The 21,086-nt window shown below is 49.3% G+C and overlaps 1 protein-coding gene and 1 pseudogene across 1 annotated transcript; both read left to right on the top strand.

Moving 5' to 3' along the window:
* The first annotated feature begins 784 nt into the window (after positions 1-784).
* On the top strand, positions 785-1,800 carry LOC125515351 (germin-like protein 1-1). The gene is made up of 2 exons (XM_048680801.2): positions 785-995; positions 1,101-1,800. Exons 1-2 carry the CDS (start codon positions 875-877, stop codon positions 1,628-1,630), a joined length of 651 nt encoding a protein of 216 aa, XP_048536758.2. The 5' UTR covers positions 785-874; the 3' UTR covers positions 1,631-1,800.
* A 2,279-nt stretch (positions 1,801-4,079) lies between these two features.
* Positions 4,080-11,279, top strand: LOC147966610 (uncharacterized; annotated as a pseudogene).
* The last annotated feature ends 9,807 nt before the right edge of the window (positions 11,280-21,086 follow it).

The following is a 21,086-nucleotide window of genomic DNA, read 5'->3' on the forward strand; positions in this document are numbered from 1 at the left end:
GTCTCTGATGGGGCATGGTGCTGGGCAACGTGATTTCCAGCATCATTAGTACTACGTAGTTCTATAGTACATCTAATCGCCCCTATAGGAGAGCTGTTCCAGCTCAGCCTCGCAAGCAATTCAGAAGCCATCCTTCCCCTCTCCTCTTCTGGAAAAAATCAGGATGAAGTTATTGACCAGAATGGCTCTCTCTAATGCAAGTGGAATTGATTAGTGGCGGAAACAGCTCCCCATCAATCTGGCATACATTATCATTTTTGTTTTGGCAACTGGACGCGGCTCGTCTGACATACGGCCCATGCACTGACGTGTGGACTTAAACCCACATGTCAGCGGCCCAACGGCAGGGGGCGTATGTCAGGAGATCCGGCTCCTTGGCAACCACCGCAGAGACAGAAACTCAACTTGGTTACCATGAGGTGGTCTAACGGTACGAACTAGCATGTGCAACTACTCGAGCCATCCGTCTAGCATGTGCTATCGCGCATATATTGTTCCCCGCGAAAATGGGGTCGTTGTTTCCAAGAGGATACGCATACACAGCTAGCCTCGTGCCGGTAATGGATGGATCGTACGTGGATCTGATTCGAAAACGCATGTGTAGCAGCAAGCCTGCATAAACAACTTCTACATCCCCATTTGGTTGGCTCCAAATTCATGGAACCGGATGCGCAGGCTCTTGCTTGCTTCCGTCCCCATCCGACCCAGTCGCCTCGTCGCAGCCAAACCCCTTTGACCTTGCGATGGCGATGCACGAATCACCTTGCCTACAAGTACCGGCTCCTACCTTCGCTCATTTCCACACCCAAGAAGCGCTCCATAGCTACACCACCACCAAGCTGATAGCAAGCAAGCAAGCATTGACCAATCGGCCATGGCGAGGCTTCAGCTTTCCGTCGTGGCGGCCTGCGCCGTCCTCCTCGCGCTCGTCGCACCATCCATCGCCGGCGACCCCGACATGCTCCAGGACGTCTGCGTCGCCGACCTGGCATCCCGTGAGTTATTCTCCTGCTGAATTATTCACTCGTCTTTGTCAACTTCCTTGTTGCATTGCATCTTGTGTGCTGCGCTGGATCTTGCTGACCCATGAATGGCGGCAGCGATCAAGATCAACGGGTTCCCATGCAAGGCGAACATCACGGCCGACGACTTCTTCTTCGCCGGACTCAAGAAGGCCGGCAACACCAACAACCCGGCTGGTTCGGTCGTCACCGCGGCTAACGTGCTGTCATTCCCCGGGGTGAACACGCTCGGCGTGTCCATGGCGCGCATCGACTACGCCGTGGGAGGGCAGAACCCGCCGCACACCCACCCGCGCGCCACCGAGATCATCTTCGTCACCGAGGGAACCCTGGAGGTGGGTTTCATCACCACCGCCAACAAGCTCTTCACTAAGGTCGTCACCGTCGGAGAGGTGTTCGTCTTCCAGCGAGGGCTCGTGCACTTCCAGCAGAACAGAGGCAACTGCTCTGCCTCCGTCATCGCCGCCTTCAACAGCCAGCTTCAGGGCACCCAAGCCATCGCCACCACGCTCTTGGCTGCCACACCACCAGTGCCAACCGACGTGCTGGCCAAGGCCTTCAGGGTTGATAACGAAGACATCGACGCCGTCAAGGCCAGGTTCAACTAGGGAGCCTCTGCCCTCTGGCAACTCTGCATCCATTTCGGAAGAAAATAATCGTCTGTTTGTTACTGAATAAATGGTAATCAAGTCATCAAGTGAGCTGTAGCGTGTAGTTGATTTGTTGTTGTGTATGTTACATTTGTTTATCTTTGAGATAATAAAACTTGCTTCTGTTTCGCGTTGTCTATGTTACATTTTAGTAGTGCGCCTTGATGTCTTGATGTGTTATTATATTATTGTTTTCAACAAGTCAACAAATCTATAACTTGGCAGTAGTTTTGCAGGCTACATTTTTCATAAGGACGAACCACCCAAATACAGGAGAGCTTTGTCGTATGAGAAAAAAAATCAACTGATAAGCGGGAGAGGAAAAACCAGGAGACACCGGAGAAAAAACCACCCACGTAAAGAAGAAAGCCAACTGATAAGTGAGAGAGGGAAAACCGGGAGAAGTGGCTCTCGAAGCGTTTGAGTAGCAAGATTAAAATTGGAACGTTGGCATATAGCTTTTGGGAACAGAACTTGTAGTACAATGAACTTGTAATATAGAGACAGACGAATTTACACCAACTAGGGGCCTAAGACAGAGTGATCCCCTATCTCCTTATCTCTTTTTGATCTGTTCTGAAGGATTATCAAGCATGTTGCCTCATGCAGAAGAAGTTGGTGGTATTGAAGGAATAAAGGTGTCAAGGAATGCCCCCTCGATATCTCACCTTTTGTTTGCGGATGATTCTTTGATCTTCATGAGAGCTACGGTACAGAATGCAAGTACATTGAAGAGGGTCCTAGATACATATTGTGAGAGTTCAGGGCAGCGTGTAAGTACTCCAAAATCCAGTATCTTCTTCAGTCCTAATACTAGAGTAAATGAAAGGGAGAATTTATGTGGAATGTTGAATATACTAACAGAAGCTTTATCTGACAAGTATTTGAGGCTACCAACTATTGTCGGTGTTGATCGTAGTGACTGTTTTCAACATCTTGTTGATAGAGTTTGTCAGAGATTGAAGGAGTGGAAGGAAAAAATTTTATCAGTCCAAGGTAAAGAAATCCTTTTAAAGGCAGTAGCTCAGGCAATTCCATCTTATGCTATGTCTGTTTTTAAGTTACCAAAAGGGATATGCAAGTCAATCACTGATGAAATATCGAGCTTCTGGTGGGGTGATGGAGAGGAGAAAAGGAAAATGCATTGGTTTGCATGTGTGTTCTGAAGAAGAAGGGAGGTATGGGATTTACAGACCTTCATAACTTTAACCTTGCTATGTTAGCAAAGCAGTGCTGGCGACTGATCCAGAATCCTGACTTTTTGTGTGCATGTGTTCTATGTGCAAAATACTATCCTGATGGTAATGTTCTGAGAGATGGTTCAAAGAAAGACTCCTCGTTTACATGGCAAACTTTGGTTGTTGGGATACACACTTTCAAGAGGGGATGTATTTGGCGAGTGGGCACTGGTTCACAGATTAACATTTGGGATGATCCATGGCTCCCATCAAGTCCAACAAGGAAGATTATCACCCCTAGAGGTGGAATCATGTTGTCAAAAGTGCAAGAGATAATTGACCCTCATACGGGTCAGTGGGACGAGGCACTAATTCAGAGCGTGTTCTCACCAGTTGATGTACGCAGAATACTACAAATTCCACTACATGTTGAAGCACTAGAAGATTTTGTGGCATGACACTATACAAAGTCTGGAACCTTCTCAGTACGCTCGGCATATCACTTAGAATTTGACCACTAGTCCGGTCGCCACTATGCAAATTCGAACAGTCCGGGGAGTGCTCAACTTAGCGGGGTTTGGAAGGAACTATGGCATCTTCGTTTACCGGGAAAGATCAATCATTTTGGTTGGAAAGTACTTAAGGGAGTACTTCCATGCTACGGTGTACTCACGGGCAGACACATACCCTTGATCCCGCAATGCCCGATATGCAAAGTTGGTTTGGAAGACATTCAACATTGTCTTTTCACATGTGATAGAGCAACACAAGTGTGGTCATCACTAGGGTTAACTGAGGAGATCGACAGAGCAGTTGTGCAGGACCGTTCCGGGTCTATCACTTTGGACATTCTGATCCGCCTGCATATGACTACACATGATATTCCCACTGCCGAGCTCATCCTGGTGGCCATGTGGTTTATATGGTGGCAAAGGAGGCAAGTTGCGAAGGGGGAGACTGTCCCAACTCCAGAGCAATCAGCAATCTCAATTCGGGTACTTGCTACCAATTTTGTCCGTGTAAATACTCCAAACCAGCCCATCCACAAGAATGATCAAGTGTGGAAGAAGCCAAGTAGGGGAGTTATAAAGGTGAATGTTGATGCATCATTTCATGAGGAGAACCTCGGTGGAGCTTGTAGAGTTGTCACCCGTGAAGATCAGGGCAAATTTCTGGGAGCGGCAACATTAGCATTACCTCATGTCTCAAGCGCGGGATCAGCTGAGCTAATGGCCATCCGTTCTGGACTATACTTGGCAGCGAATCTGGGGTGCACAAATCTCATCATTGAGTCAGATTGTATGAACGCTTTGGAAGCTATATTTGACCCGGATGCTTATATGGGAGTGGATGTTCCTGTGGTGGCAGAGTGCTCCCTCTTGGCAACGGAGTTTGCACGTATTAGCTATGAGTTCTGTAGCAGAGAGGCAAATATGCTAGCAGATGGATTAGCAAGCATTGTTTTAGCAATAGTACTTCTAAGGTTTGGGAGACTTTCGTCCCTGATTTTATTCTTCACAACTATGTAAATGACCTTGCTATTATCTGAGGAATAAAGTTATTACGATAAAAGAAGTCTTTCTTTCTGGCTCTCACATGCGATCACTGTTTTCGGGAAGCTAATGAGGTGGCTGATGCTCTAGCAAAACACTCTTTTAGTAATAGATGTTCTGAATTCTGGGAAGCTTCCATTCCCGACTTTATTTCTCACATTATTGTAAAAGACCTTTTTTGGAAATAGAGGCATGCCCCCGGTCTCTGCATCATGATGATGCATGTGGCCCTCTTATTAATAATCCAGAAGGTAACGTCAAAAATGTCTTACAGCTCGCAAATGGAGCGAAACAAAGTAAAGAAACGACAAAAAGTACAGGCGTACAATAACAAACGATACGGTAATAAGATGGATAAGCTCCCTAGACTCCTATCCTGTTATGCGAGCGCCATCCGAATCGGTTGAAGATAAGCCGAGCTTCCATCTTCCATTGGTTGCACCCAGTAACCAAAGGCTTCCTGGAGTCCATAGGAGTGAGTAAGGACCATGTACGGAAAGCTGTAGCTCTGAAGATAACCTGCAAAAAAGTTAAATTGTGCTGTCTGTTAAAAATCATATCATTCCTGCAGTTCCATATAGCCCATAATAGCGCACATATTCCAATCCGAATACGAGCTATAGTAGTCTGTTCAACCCCAGCTAACCACGTCCCAAACAAAGACGCAATATCTACTGGAGGGTTGATATTGAAAGCTATATGAATTGTTCTCCAATGTAAGGGCATCTCTAGCCGCGCCCCCAGGAAGGCCTCCCCAGGCGATTTTTTCGCGCCGGCGCCGAAAAAACGGCCCAATCGCGCCCCCAGGAGCCCGATTTTCGCCGGCTTGGGCTGAAAACAGCGCCGGCGGACCCAGGCCGAACCCGACGCACTGGGGGGCGCCCGGGGGTGCCGGGGCAAGCTGTTTTGGCGCGAAAAAGCCGCGGGCCAGCCGCGTCAGCGACTCGGCGCCTCGTCTTCCCCCAACGGCCTCGGTTCCCGCGGGGAATCAATGGCAAGGCTGCCGCCGGTCAGCCTTGCCATTGATTCCTCACCGGCGGCGCGTCACGGGACGGCGCGCCGACGCCTCCCCTCCCTCGCACGCGTACACACGGGCGCGGCGCGGCTATAAAAGCCGGTGGCCTCCACTCGCCTGTGCCCACACCAGCCCCGCCCCTCGCCGCCGTCCAGCCCCTCCCTCTCCCTACCTCTCCCGAGCGCCGCCGCCCAGCCCCTCCCTCTACCTCTCCTGAGCCCGCCCAGCCCCGCCATCGCCATGGCAGAACGCTTCCCCGGAGACGAGGCGGCGGCCAACAGCTTCGGCCGCCGTTCGCTCCGCGAACAGGAGTCCTGGCTCCTGTTCCAAGCGAACATCCCGGCGCCGCCGGACATGCGCGCCGGGCCGACGGGGTGGAGACTCAGCGCCGGGGGAGTTCCCATTCCCCCGTTGCCCGACGCCGCGGCGAAGCCGAAGTACTTCGCCGAGGAAGTCGAGGTCGTGCGCGCCTCCCTCACCGACGCGCAACTCTCCCTCCCCCAGTAAGCCGCCGACAACCACGCGGCATGGGCGGCGTATTTCGAGCGCCGCCAGAAGCAGCGCTTGGCGTCCACCAACAGCGTGCCGGTGGTCGGCGGCCGGCAGAACAGCGAGGGGCGCCACCTGTGGTGGGGCGTCCCCGGCCGCACACTCGAGGGCGTGCTCACGTACCTCGAGGGCGGCAACGACCCGCCGCTGGCGTACCCCCCGGCGAGGGTGGCCGCTCCGGCGCAGCACCGACGCGCCGGGCCGTGGGCGCCCAGGAGGTTCGGGTCCTCCTCCTCCTCTTCCTCCTCCCGATCCTCGTCGCACTCCTCCGGCACTCTGGCCCTGCTCGGCGTCAAGGCCGAGCCCGCGGCGGAGACGCCGCTCGGCCGGCGCACTCGCAGCGCCGGCATCATCATCAACGAGGGCAGCCGGCGCGCCTCCCCCTCGTCGGCTCCTCCGCGCTTCATCAAGCCAAAGACGGAGCCGGGTCTGGCGCCGGTGAAGACGGAGCCGGGGCTGGCGCCGGTGAAGGCGGAGTTCGAGGACGACGACACGGCCCTAGAATGGGCGCGCCAGGACTCCATTGCGATGGAGAAGGTGCGCCGGGAGAAGGAGAAGGAGCGCCAGTGCGCCGCCCTACGCCACTTCGAGGAGCGCCGACGCGGTCGCGATGAAGGCAGGGTCGTCGTCTTATGCGACAGCGACGACGACGACGATGCGCCGCCACCAGTCCGCCATGGCGACGCCGGGCAGGGGTCCAGCAGGGGCGCCCGCGTCAAGGAGGAGAAGGCCGACGACGACGATGGCGGCGACGGCGGCGACGACTTCAAACCCTTTCTTTTTTTATATTAGGTTAATGTAATGAAAATGCGCGAATTTCGCCGAAATTTGCCATGATTGGCCGAAATTTAACTAGTTTTTATCATAACTTCGCCGAACGGTCCTTTTTTCAATACGCGCCTGGGGGCGGCCCTGAGGGCCGATGGCTGGGGACCGACTCGCCCCCAGGGCCATTTTTTGCGCCGGCTCACCCCCAGGTGGCGCTTTTTGACGCCCCCTGGGGGCCCAACGGCTGGAGATGCCCTAACTTGGCAAGTGGGCATTGAAGAAATACATGTTGTATTGTTTCATCGTGTGCACAGAAACAACACCGTGAATTGCCTACCCATCGCCTCTTAATTAAGTTGTCATTTGTGAGTATCACTTGCTTGTGGACAAACCACATGAAAATTTTAATACACAAAGGAACCTTAATGTAATGCCCCGGACACACCCGCCGGTGGTCGTTACTCCTGGCGGGATCTAGACTGGCCCCACAGATCAATACTAGTCTTTTCTGCACACTTTGTCCTCACTCGTGCGCACCCAGGGGCAACTTCCCGGTCGGTCACCCATCCTGACACTACTCCAAGATGAGCACGCTTAACTTTGGAGTTCTGTCCGAATGGGCTCCCGGAAAAGAAGGAATTCCTTAATGATATGACTAGTCTATCATCCCTAATAAGCCAGGCTATCACAGACACCCCCACTCAGAGGAACCGACGTCCTCGTCGGGCCACAGGAACGTTCCCTCTTGGCACAAACGTCTGTGCTTTCAGTCCAGTACATGTGCCATGCCGGGTGCCACGACGGGTCACAAATGTCATGAACAACATGACCACGCACCTGTCCGCAACCATCCGTGTAACCACGAGGGTCGGCTCTGATTACCAACTTGTAACGCCCTCGATGCGGCTATATCTCCTACGTGTCGAAGCATGACTTAGAGGCATAACCGCATTGAAAGCAATGTCACAAGTTAGGCAATCTTCACAACATCCCATGTAATATAAATAATAAAAGGGGAAGGAACATATTTGGCTTACACTCGCCACGTCAAACAAAGTACATAAATAGCATTACATCATCCAAACACTCATGGCCCGACTACGGTGCCAAAATAAAAGATCAACCCAACATGCGACACGGTCCCGATCGCCCCAACTGGGCACCACTACTTATCATTAGGGAAAGACACATAGTAACGGCATGAGTCCTCGTAGAACTCCCACTTGAGCTCAAGCGCGTCATCTGGAACGGAGTCATCAGGCCCTGCATCTGGTTTGGAAGTAATCTGTGAGCCACAGGGAATCAGCAATCTCGCACCCTCGCGATCAAGACTATTTAAGCTTATAGGTAAGGCAAGGTAATAAGTGGAGCTGTAGCAAGTGACTAGCATATATGGTGGCTAACCTATTCGCAAATGAGAGCGAGAAGAGAAGGCAAAGCGGGATCGAATAACTAGAGAACAACCTGCGGCAAACATTACTCCAACACCGTGTTCACTTCCCGGACTCCGCCGAGAAGAGACCATCACGGTAACACACACAGTTGATTCATTTTTAGTTAAATTAAGGTTCAAGTTATCTACAACCGGACATTAACAAATTCTCATATGCCCATAACCGCGGGCACGGCTTTCGAAAGTTCAAATCCCTGCAGGGGAGTCCCAACTTAGCCCATGACAAGCTCTCACGGTCAACGAAGGATATACCTTCTCCCGAGACATTCCGATCAGACTCAGTATCCCGGTTCTACAAGACACTTCGACAAGTTAAAACAAATCCAGCAACACCGCCCGAATGTGCCGACAAATCCCGATAGGAGCTGCACATATCTCGTTCTCAGAGCACACTTAGATTGTCCAAACTTCCGGTAGGCCAGCCCAGAGTTGCCCCTGGTGGCCACCGGCGGCTGACGAGGTGGACCAACACTCAGAGGAGCACTGGCCCGGGGGGGTTAAATAAGATGACCCTTGGGCTCCGGAAACCCAAGGGAAAAAGAGGCTAGGTGGCAAATGGTAAAACCAAGGTTGGGCATTGCTGGAAAAGCTTTATTCAAGGCGAACTGTCAAGGGGTTCCCATTATCACCCAACCGCGTAAGGAACGCAAAATCCGGGAACATAACACCGATATGACGGAAACTAGGGCGGCAAGAGTGGAACAAAACACTAGGCGAGAGGCCGAGCCTTCCACCCTTTACCAAGTATATAGATGCATTAAGATAACAAGATAATATAATGATATCCCAACAAGAAAATAATGTTCCAACAAGGAACGGTCTCCGATCTTCACCTGCAACTAGCAACGCTATAAGAGGGGTTGAGCAAAGCGGTAACATAGCCAATCAACGGTTTGCTAGGACATGGTGGGTTAGAGGTTTGACATGGCAATTTGGGCGGCATGATAAGCAAGTGGTAGGCATCGTAGCATAGTCATAGCAAAAGAGCGAGCATCTAGCAAAGCAAAGATAGAAGTGATTTCGAGGGTATGATCATCTTGCCTGCAAAGTTGTCAGAGTTGACTGGATCCTCGAAAGCAAACTCAACGGGCTCCTCGTTAGCGAACTTGTCTCCCGGCTCTACCCAAACAAGACAAACAAGTAAAAAGGACACAATCAACCACGTGCAAAGCTCAAACAACATGATGCAAACATGGTATGCTATGCGGGATGCGATATGTGATGCATATGCAAGATTTGACAAGGAGTGAATGAACCTGGCCTCTACATGGAAATCCAAGTCTACCACCGGGAAGGTGAGGTGATTTCGCTTGAAAACGATATAAAGAACGCCAGAATCGGAGACACGGTTTGGAAATGGCAAGCAATTCAAATATGGCACCGGTCTGCGATATACAGCAAGTAGCCATCTAAATGCAACAAGCTAAACATGCTACAGCACCCAAACATGGCAAAAAAATACATGGCAGGGATCCATTCATGAAGCTTAACAAACGATGAACACTGAGCTACGGCCAATTCATTCATTAACAGGTTCAAACAAGTATGCAAAAGTGCAATTGATAAACAGATTTCAGACTTAGTGAAATTAACACTTGTCTGGAATTTCAGATCAGATAGCACACTTTGGAGCATGAAAACTATATGCTACAAGACCTGAACATGGCAAAGTAAAGCATGGCATGGAGCTACTCAAAGAGCTTAACAAAAGTCTCTTAGTGACCTTGAGCCAAAAGGGATCAGAAAATACAATTCGAAGCATGTGAACATGGCAACAACATAATCAGATCACAGACTTAGTGAAAAACTGGAGCATGCAAATCAGATATCAAGTAGGCATGTTCACGAGCTCGATGCACTCACTACAGAGCAAGGCATGACAATCTAAGCATGCACCCATCAATAATACACATTATAAAAGCTATACATCACAAGAACAATAACATAGCATGCACGGATCAACTACAACATCCTCGGCAAAATCGCTAACAAGTAGACAATCTGCCCAGATTCACGAAATAGCAAAAGTAGAGCTCGATTGACTCAAGCTAGGGTGCTCCATAAATGGAAACAAAGACATGGATGGATAGAGCACTACAAGATTAACAAATCACCCTTACTGATCATCCTCAAAAGAGGCACGGATCACTAGGAAACAATATGAACATATGGCATATTGATAGAAATAGATCAAGGACTTAGTGGAATTGCTAAGTCCCTGAAATCAGCATTAACGAATGCACCACTTTGCAAGCTTGTGCTAGTCACCACACACATCACAAAAATACATGGATAGCACCTCTGGAAAGATGACAAAGCATATAACAAAACACATGTAGAGCTCAGGGGCATATCATGCACATAATAATCATGGCAAAAATGACAAATAACTAATTGGAGCAGCAGATCTGGTAATTAACTCAAATAGCACTCTTCCAACAGCATTTCCGGCATCAAGATGAGCTCAAATGAAATGATGCAATGAGATGAAACGATATACTCTCTGAGACGAACATTTTTATATGCCACACGCCCAAAACGGATCTACGAATGCAAAGTTACGACACGATGAACATGGCAATAAAATTAGGGTTTCGGCAGGAAAGTCAACCGAGTTTTGGATCTGGATCTGGATCCGGTTACTGTTCACGCATGCTTCCCGAGGATCGCCGGAGAACTCGAGGTCGCCGGAGGAAGAGTCGGCCGGAGCGGGGAGGAGCTCGCCGGCTTACCGGAGTGGAGGAGGAGGCCTGAGCCTGGGCGGCTGCGGGCGTCGCCGGCGCTGGCCGCGGCGGCGAGGGGCGGCGTCGGTGGCGAGTTGCGGCACGGCCGGCGGGTGGTGGCAACCGGCAATGGCGGCACGGCGGCCGGCCGGGAGGAGCTGCGCCGGCCGCGGGGACGATGGGAGGCGGTGCGGAGGACAGGCGGCGACGGGCGCGCGGGCCAGGGAGGGCCCTTCCCGGGCCTCACGGGCTGGCGGCAGAGGAGGCCGGGCGGTACCACGTGGTGCCCCGTCAGTGGCCGTGGGTGGCGGCGGACGAAATGTCCGGCGCGGCGGACATGTCCGATGGCGGCGAATCTGGATCTTTAGGGTTTTGGGGGGGAGAAGAACCGAAATTTCGGAAGGGTGGTGTATTTATAGGCATAGAGGGAGCTAGGAGTGTCCAAATGAGGTGCGGTTTTCGGCCACGCGATCGTGATCGAACACTCTAGATGATGGAGAGGGTTTTGGTGGGTTTTGAGCCAAATTGGAAGGGTGTTGGGCTGCAACACACACGAGGCCTTTTTAGTCCCTCGGTTAACCATTGGAGCATCAAACGAAGTCCAAATGGTACGAAACTTGACAGGCGGTCTACCGGTAGTAAACCAAGGCCGCTTGGCAAGTGTCGGTCCAATCCAGAAATGTTTAATCCCCACACACGAAAGAAAGGTAGAAATGACCACCGGAGGAGAACGGAGCGCCGGAATGCAAAATGGACAAGTGGGAAAATGCTCGGATGCATGAGACGAACACGTCTGCAAATGCAATGCACATGATGACATGATATGAGATGCATGACAACAACAACAACACACGGAGACAAAAACCCGAACCCGAGAAAATAAAATAACTTAACGGCGGAAACGGCAAGAGTTGGATTACATATTAGGTAAATCATATCCGGGGTGTTACAACACTCCACCACTACGACAGGATCTCGTCCCGAGATCTAGGACTGGAAGAGCGCCGGGTACTCAGAACGGAGGTGATCCTCGCGTTCCCAGGTGGCTTCACGGTCGGAAAGGTGTGACCACTTGACTTTGAGGAATTTGATTGACTTATTGCGAGTCTTGCGTTCAGTCTCTTTAAGAATAGCAACTGGGTGCTCACGATAAGAGAGATCTTCTTGGAGCTCAATGTCTTCGAAGTTGACGGTGTGGAGGCATTCCTGGAAGCTCTTCTGGAAAGACGTCTTGATATTCGCAAACGACTGGAATTTGAGAGATGGCATCCAGTTCACCCTTCTCATTGAGAGAAAACAGACGGATCGTATCATCACGAGCGGCAAAGACAATAACATCCTCAGACGAATGAGTCAACTGAATCTGCCTGGCAGCACAATCAAGCTGAGCCTTGTGCTTAGAAAGCCAATCCATTCCGAGAATAAGATCAATATCCGAGTTACCAAGAACCATTGGGGAAATAAGGAACTTGTAGTCGCCCAAGGTGGTAGTAACATCTGGAACCTCCAGACTTGCACTCAAGCGTTTGCCAGGAGAAACGATATCCATTTGTTTGCCCAAATGAGAAGAAACGAATTCATGCTTGGTAAAAAATGGCTTTGACATGAAACAATGCGATGCACCAGTGTCAAAAAGAACTCTTGCAGGAATATCGTTAACAGGAAGGTTACCCATGATGACATCTGACGAGTCTTCTGCCTGAGCTGCATTCATCAAGTTAACCTTGGCGTGCTTGGGGTTATGCTTGACCACAGCTGTACTTGCCGATCTCACAGGAGGAGGAGGAGGGAGATGCCTCTGGTTGAAGCACTTGTTGGCATAGTGACCCTTCTGTTGGCACTTGTTGCACGTGACCTCTGAAAGCGGACGGTGATACGGAGCACTCAATCTTGGAGCTTGAGACGAAGTCTTGTTCTGAAAGCTAGGGTTGGGTGGGTGGGAAGATCCACTGCCACCTTTGCTCTTCTGATACGGCTGACAGAACGAAGGAGGAGGAAGCCAATACTTCTGCTGCTTGGCCACTTGAGTAGAGGAAGAAGGAGTAGCATCTCTGACTCGCTTCTTGGAAGCATCACACCTCAGTTGAGCAGCCTCTTGCTTCAATGCCATGTTGTAGAACTCATCGTACCTCAAGGTCTCAAAGAGAACAAGAGCTAGCTGGATTTCTTCTCTGAGACCACCCCTGATGTAACGCCCCGAGACCGATGTGCCAGGTGTCCTCCAGTTATTCGCTGTTGTTTGCCTTGTCATTGCTTGCGTGTCATGCTTTGCATATCATGTCATCATGTGCATTTCATTTGCATACATGTTCGTCTCATGCATCCGAGCATTTTCCCCGTTATTCGTTTTGCATTCCGGCGTTCCGTTCTCCTCCGGTGGTCATTTCTACCTTTCTTTCATGTGTGGGGATTAAACATTTCCGGATTGGACCGAGACGTGCCAAGCGGCCTTGTTTTACTACCGGTAGACCGTCTGTCAAGTTTCGTACCATTTGGACTTCGTTTGATGCTCCAATGGTTAACCGAGGGACCGTAAAGGCCTCGTGTGTGTTGCAGCCCAACACCCCTCCAATTTGGCCCAAAACCCACCAAAACCCTCTCCATAATCTCGGTCGTTCGATCACGATCGCGTGGCCGAATACCGCACCTCATTTGGACTCTCCTAGCTCCCTCTACCTATAAAAGAGCACCCCTCCCCGAAATTTCGGATCATTTCGCGGATGAACCCTAGATCCACTCCTCCCCGCGCCGCCGGACTTGTCCGTCCCGCCGCTGGACATGTCCGCCACTGCCGCAACGTCGCCCGGACCAAACAGGGGCCGACACCTCAGCCGGCCACCGCCCTCGCCCAACCGGGCGCCGCCACGCGTCCCCGCGCCCACTTCCCCACCGTGCGGGCCCGCCATGCCCAGATCCGGCCCGCGCCGGGCCGAGCCGGGTTCACCGCTGCGCGCTGGGAGCCCGAGCGCTCCGTCGCCGCCGCTCAAGCTCTCGCCGGCCACCCGTGCCTCGTCGGAGTCCGTCCCCCTCGCCGGCCTCCGTTCCTCGCGCCTTCGCTTCTACTGCACCAACCCTCGCCGCCATGAAAATCCATGGAGCCGAGCTCCCGATCTTCGAAGCCGGCGTCGCCGAGCCCCGTTGACCTCGGGAACGGGTCCCGCAGCCTCGGCCTCCGCTCCCCGCGCCCGGATCTGGCAGGTCTCCGCCGTCCCTCGCCGGCATCACCATCGGGCGCCGCCGCCCTTGCCTCTTGGGATCCAATCGGGATCGAGGGAGACGAGCGCGCCCCCATTGACCCTCCGCGTGGGCCTCGCAGGCCGCGATCTCGCTGAGGCCCATCTCCGTCGGCCCGCTTGCCTCCTCTCCACGTCTGGGTCGAAGCCCATGGTGAGCCACCACTATTCCCCGCTCGTGCGCACGATAGCTATCCTGCGCCCATGTTTTTTTCACTAAGTCCCCGAAATTCCCAGATTCATATGCCCATGTTCATCGTGCCGTAACTTTGCATCCGTAGCTCCGTTTTCGGCATATAGCATATCAAAATGTTCGCCTCAGAGAGCACATCATTTCATCTCATTGCATCATTTTCATTTGAGTTCATCTTGATGCCCGAAATGCTGTTAGAAGAGTGCTACTTGAGATAATTGTCAGATCTGGTTCTCCATTTAGATATTTGTCATTTTTTGCCATGATTATTGTGTGCATGTTATGCCCATGAGCTCTACATATGTTTTGTTAAGGGTTTTGCCATCTTTTCAGAGGTGCAACCCATGTATTTTTGTGATGTGTGTGGTGACTAGCACAAGCTTGCAAAGTGGTGCACTTGGTAATGCTGTTTTCAGGGACTTAGCATTTCCACTAAGTCCTCGACCTGTTTATCTCATTATGCCATATGTTCATGTTGTTTCCTAGTGATCCGTGCCTCTTTTAAGGATGATCAGTAAGGATGTTTTGTTAAACTTGTAGTGTTCTATCCATCCATGTCCTTTTTTTCAATTATGGATCACCCTAGCTTGAGTCAATCGAGCTCTACTTTTGCTATTTCGTGAATCTGGGCAGATTGTCTACTTGTTAGCGATTTTGTCGAGGATATTGTAGTTGATCCGTGCATGCTATGTTATTGTTCTTGCCATGTCTAACTTGTATTTTGTGCATTCTTGATGGGTGTATGCTTCTCTTGTCATGACATGCTCTGTAGTGAGTGCATCGAGCTCGTAAACATGCCTACTTGATATCTGATTTGCATGCTCCAGTTTTTCACTAAGTCTGTAACCTGATTATATTTTTGCCATGTTCACATGCTTGCAAATGTATTTTATGATCCCTTTTGGCTCAAGGTCACTAAGGGACTTTTGTTAAACTCTTTGAGTAGCTCCATGCCATGCTTTACTTTGCCATGATCAGGTCCTGTAGCATATAGTTTTCATGCTCCTAAGAGTGCTATCTGATCTGAAATTTCAGGCTTGTGTTAATTTCACTAAGTCTGAAATCTGTTTACCATATGCATTTTTGCCATGCTTGTTTGAACCTGTTAATGGATGATTTGACCGTAGCTCAGTGCTAGACTTTTGTTAAGCTTCTTGAATGGATCCCTGCCATGTATTTTATTGTCGTGTTTGAGTGCTGTAGCATGTTCATCTTGTTGCATTTAGATGGCTACTTGCTGTAAATCGCAGATCGTGGTCATATTTGAATCGCTTGCCATTTCCAAACCGTAACTCCGATTCCGGCGTTCTTTATATCGTTTTCAAGTGATTTCATCTCATCTTTCTAGTGGCACGCTTGGTTTTCCAAGTTGAGGCCAGGTTCATGCATTCCTTGCCACATCATGCATATGCATCGCATACCGCATCTCGCATATCATATCATGTTCATGTGTTGGTTGTTTACTATGTTGTGTGCTTCTTTCCGGTGTTTGCTTCTCCGGGTTGGTTCCGATAACATCGCGTTTGTGAGGACCCGTTCGTCTACGTCCGTTTGTCTTCTTCATGGACTCGTTCTTCTTCCTTGCGGGATTTCAGGCAAGATGATCATACCCTCAAAATCACTTCTATCTTTGCTTGCTTAGTTGCTCGCTCTTTTGCTATGCCTATGTTGCGATACCTACCACTTGCTTATCATGCCTCCCATATTGTTGAACCAAGCCTCTAACCCACCTTGTCCTAGCAAACCGTTGATTGGCTATGTTACCGCTTTGCTCAGCCCCTCTTATAGCGTTGTTAGTTGCAGGTGAAGATTGAAGTTTGTTCCTTGTTGGAACATGGAGATGTTGTTCCTTGTTGGAACATGTTTACTTGTTGGGATATCACTATATATCTTATTTAATTAATGCATCTATATACTTGGTAAAGGGTGGAAGGCTCGGCCTTATGCCTGGTGTTTTGTTCCACTCTTGCCGCCCTAGTTTCCGTCATATCGGTGTTATGTTCCCGGATTTTGTGTTCCTTACGCGGTTGGGTTATAATGGGAACCCCTTGACAGTTCGTTTTGAATAAAACTCCTCCAGCAAGGCACAACCTTGGTTTTACCATTCGCCACCTAGCCTTTTCCCTTGGGAGTCGCGCATCCCGAGGGTCATCTTTATTTTAACCCCCCCCCCCCGGGCCAGTGCTTGTCTAAGAGTTGGTCCGAACTAGAGTCCTTTGCAGCACCACCTCGGGGAAACTTGAGGGCTGGTTTTAGTTGTACGGAGCGCTCATCCGGTGTTGCCCTGAGAACGAGATATGTGCAGCTCCTATCAGGATGTCGGCGCATCGGGCGGTCTTGCTGGACTTGTTTTACCATTGTCGAGGATGTCTTGTAGAACCGGGATACCGAGTCTGATCGGAATGTCTCGGGAGGAGGTCTATTCCTTCGTTGACCGTGAGAGCTTGTCATGGGCTAAGTTGGGACACCCCTGCAGGGATTTGAACTTTCGAAAGCCGTGCCCGCGGTTATGGGCAGATGGGAATTTGTTAATGTCCGGTTGTAGATAACTTGAACCTTAACTTAACTAAAATGAGTCAACCGCGTGTGTAACCGTGATGGTCTCTTTCTGGCGGAGTCTGGGAAGTGAACACGGTTGTTGGAGTTATGCTTGACGTAGGTTGTTTTAGGATCACTTCTTGATCATAGATTTCTCGAACGTGCTTTGCGTTCTCTTCTCGCTCTCTTTTGCGAATATGTTAGCCACCATATATGCTAGTCGCTTGCTGCAGCTCCACCTCTTACCTTTACCTTACCCATAAGCTTAAATAGTCTTGATCGCGAGGGTGCGAGATTGCTGAGTCCCCGTGGCTCACAGATACTTCCAAAACCAGCTTGCAGGTGCCAATGAGTCCGTGCAGATGACGCAACGAAGCTCAAGGAGTAGCTCGTTGAAGATCTTGTCCTTTATGTTGTTTTTTTCTAATTGATCAGTAGTGGAGCCCAGTTGGGGTCGATCGGGGACCTTTGTCGCATTTGGGGTTCTTCTTTTATTTTGGTTCCGTAGTCGGACCTTGATTGTATTTGGATGTTGTAATGCTTTATTCATGTATTGTGTGAAGTGGCGATTGTAAGCCAACTATGTATCCCTTTTTCCTTATGTATTACATGGGTTGTGTGAAGATTACCTCACTTGCGACATTGCTTTCAATGCGGTTATGCCTCTAAGTCGTGCTTCAACACGTGGGAGATATAGCCGCATCGAGGGCGTTACACCTGAACTGATATATCATGCTCTTCTCGTCAGGGACGTCCTGCTTAGCAAAGCGGGCGAGCTTCTGAAACAACTTGTTGTAGTCATAGACAGACAAAGAGCCTTGCTTCAGGTTGCGGAATTTCTCACGCTTGCTTTCAACCACGCTCTGAGGAATATGATGAGCTTTGAAGTCTTGACGGAATTCATCCCAGGTAATCACACGGCCCCCTCTGGAATCTTTGTACTGCTGGAACCATTCTGCAGCTTGGTCTTTGAGTTGGAAGGAAGCGAACTTGACAAAGTCCTCAGGCCTGACGTTACTACACTCGAAATGCTTGCATAAGTCCACGAGCCAATCGTCGGCATCAGTTGCCTCAACACAATTGCTGAAGGTCTTTGGCTGGTTAGCAAGGAACTGGTTGAGTGTAGCAAAGTGATTCTGATTGTTGCCTTGGTTGCCTTAGTTCGCTTGATTGCGTTCTTGAAGAATTTGCATGATCAACTGCGTGTTTGCATTGGTAGCAGCCATCACAGCTTGCCATGCCTCCGGAGGAGGGGGAGGTGGTGGCGGATCCTGATTCTGATTCTGATTGCTACTCTTAGCGGGAGCCATCCTGAAGAGGGTGACATCCGTTAGCACATTGACAGATAAAATGAAGCTGAATCAAGCAGGTTGAAATTGCAACATATAGTCTTCACATCCGAACATAAGAACGAATGCATTCCACTTGAAATGGTCACATATCCATAAATTGAGAAGCCACTTAGAATTTAGGTAGAGGAATAAATCAACAAGGTACAGAACAAGAACGAATACTCGGTAAGAAATCCCAATCTCAAACCAAATATCCATGGAAGAAGAGCTAGAGCTACAAGAATTCACACCTATGAAACTCCCGAACCTTTTCGGTTATGCAATCGGGTGTTGGGGATACAGGGGAAGCATAATATCTCACCCAAATCTAGCAAATCCTACATCCAGCTGTATCCATCCTTCAACACATAACCGAGAGAACTTCGGAAACCATCTACCTCAACCTTCGAAAAGCAGCCGTTATACAAGTTATGGCAATACTCCCGAACTCCCGCCCCAGTACTGGGTGGCATCGAGGTTATCTCACCAACAACTGCATAAAAGAGATTTTCGATGTCGGCGTACTAAACTCACGTATTCCAGAACTGCAATGATAAAATTATGACGACAACACCTCGGAGCTCAACTCCCCGGGACACTGCCACAACCCCTAAATGACAGGAGGCACCAAGAACATTGTTCTCGTCACAAATCCATCGGAACGATTCTAAGATACCCGCGTGATCCTAAAAAAATTTAGTAAAATTTGAGAAGAGAAGAGTCAAAACTCTACATCAGGATGCCTTACTAGAGCGATGAAGAGACTGGGGAGTAAAAAGAATTCCTAAACTCTCCGATATATAATTCCTAAATGACTCAAAACATTTTTCTAGACTCAACAACGGCTGCTAATAAACGATCAATCAGTGGGGGCTCCTAAGGTCGGGGAAGGCTCTGATACCAACTTGTAACGCCACGGACACACCCGCCGGTGGTCGTTACTCCTGGCGGGATCTAGACTGGCCCCATAGATCAATACTAGTCTTTTCTGCATACTTTGTCCTCACTCGTGCGCACCCGGGGGCAACTTCCCAGTCGGTCACCCATCCTGACACTACTCCAAGCTGAGCACGCTTAACTTTGGAGTTCTGTCCGAATGGACTCCCGGAAAAGAAGGAATTCCTTAATGATATGAGTAGTCTATCATCCCTAATAAGCCAGGCTATCACACTTAACCTTTCATATGTGTAGTGACCTTGAGAGGGGGCCAGAATTAATCAAATCCGTATAAAAAGATTTCACCGTAAACATCCCATTTTTAGTTAACTTCCATTGTGTTCAGTTCGGTAGGTAGGAGAGTTGAACATCTATCAATCTCCGAACGAGGTGCATCCAGGTGATCCATCTCTCACCTACTAACGCACATATGAACTGGATGTTCAAGGGAATAGTTTGAAGGATGATGCCTACGTAATCCTTCTTACGTTACATAATATTATAGAGGGTTGGATATTGTATGGCCAGAGGTGTCACTCCTAACCATGTATTCTCCCAAAATCTTATTGACATACCGTTGCCTATCAAGAATTTGACCCTATGAAAGAACATGTCCTTCATACTCATAAGTCCCTTCCAGAACGGCGAGTCAGTCGGTCTCATGGTAACCCGGGCTAGTGTTTTCGAGTGCAAATACTTATTGCGCAGGATTTGAGACCGCATGCCCTCTGTCTTTGTCTCTAACCTGTACAACCATTTGCTCATAAGGCATTTATTATTAATTTCTAAGTTCTCAATACCGAGACCCCCTTGGTCTTTAGGTCGGCAAAGGATATCCCATCGCGTGAGACGGTATTTCCTCTTGGCCTCATCAGACTGCCAAAAGAAATGGGATCTAAAGAAATCAAGTCGCCTTCGGACACCTTTCGGAATTTCGAAAAACGAAAGTAGAAACATCGACATACTAGTCAGTACGGAGTTGATCAAAACTAGCTGACCTCCATATGACATCAGCTTGCCCTTCCAGCAGCTGAGTTTTTTTTTCAATTTGTTCTTCAATACATTTTCATTATTTGTTGGATAACTTACGGTGATGAATCCGGATTACCAAGTAACTAAATGGTAAAGCACCAAATTCACATCCGAACAATTTTCTGTAAGTGTGTTCTTCGTCTTTGGCCTTCCCAAAACAAAACACCTCTCTCTTATGAAAATTAATTTATAAGCCAGACAATTGTTCTAATAGACACAAGATAAGTTTCATGTTACGTGCTTTAGCCATGTCATGCTCCATGAATAGAATAGTGTCATCAACATATTGTAGAATGGACACCCCTCCATCAACTAGATGAGGAACTAGAACCTCTACATGGCCGCGCTGCTTGGCCTTGCCAATAATGACGGCCAACATATCGACCACAATATTGAACAGAAGAGGTGACATGGAATCCCCTTGTCTCAACCCCTTATGCGTCTGAAAATAGTGATCGATATCATCGTTCACCTTAATTCCAACACTATCCTTCTGGACTTGAGTATCCACTTAGTTCCTCCAGGTTTCACTAAAACCCTTCATGCGCATTTCCTGCTGAAAAAGGCCATTTTACTTTATCATAGGCCTTCTCGAAATCCACTTTGAAGATAACCCCATCCAGTTTCTTCGAGTGAATCTCATGAAGCGTTTCATGTTGGACGACCACCCGTTCGAGTATATGGCGTCCCGGCATAAACGCTGTCTGGCTTGGTTGAACCACTGAGTGAGCAATTTGTGTCAGTCTATTGGTGCCCACCTTTGTGAAAATCTTGAAACTCACATTTAGCAGACAAATGGGCCGGAATTGTTCGATCCGAACAATCTCATTTTTCTTAGGTAGCAACATTATCGTACCAAAGTTGAGGTGGAACAACTCCAAATGGCCGTCAAAAAAATCTTGAAACATAGGC

Source organism: Triticum urartu, chromosome 6A (assembly GCF_056163025.1).
Source record: "Triticum urartu cultivar PI428250 chromosome 6A, HENAU_Tu73, whole genome shotgun sequence".
In the NCBI taxonomy this organism is placed as follows: domain Eukaryota; kingdom Viridiplantae; phylum Streptophyta; class Magnoliopsida; order Poales; family Poaceae; genus Triticum; species Triticum urartu.

Excerpts from the sequence above, each read along its gene's own strand:
- LOC125515351 (XM_048680801.2), top strand. The coding sequence starts at position 875 with ATGGCGAGGCTTCAGCTTTCCGTCGTGGCGGCCTGCGCCGTCCTCCTC. Across the intron at positions 996-1,100 it reads CGTCGCCGACCTGGCATCCC|CGATCAAGATCAACGGGTTC; the intron begins GTGAGTTATTCT and ends GAATGGCGGCAG.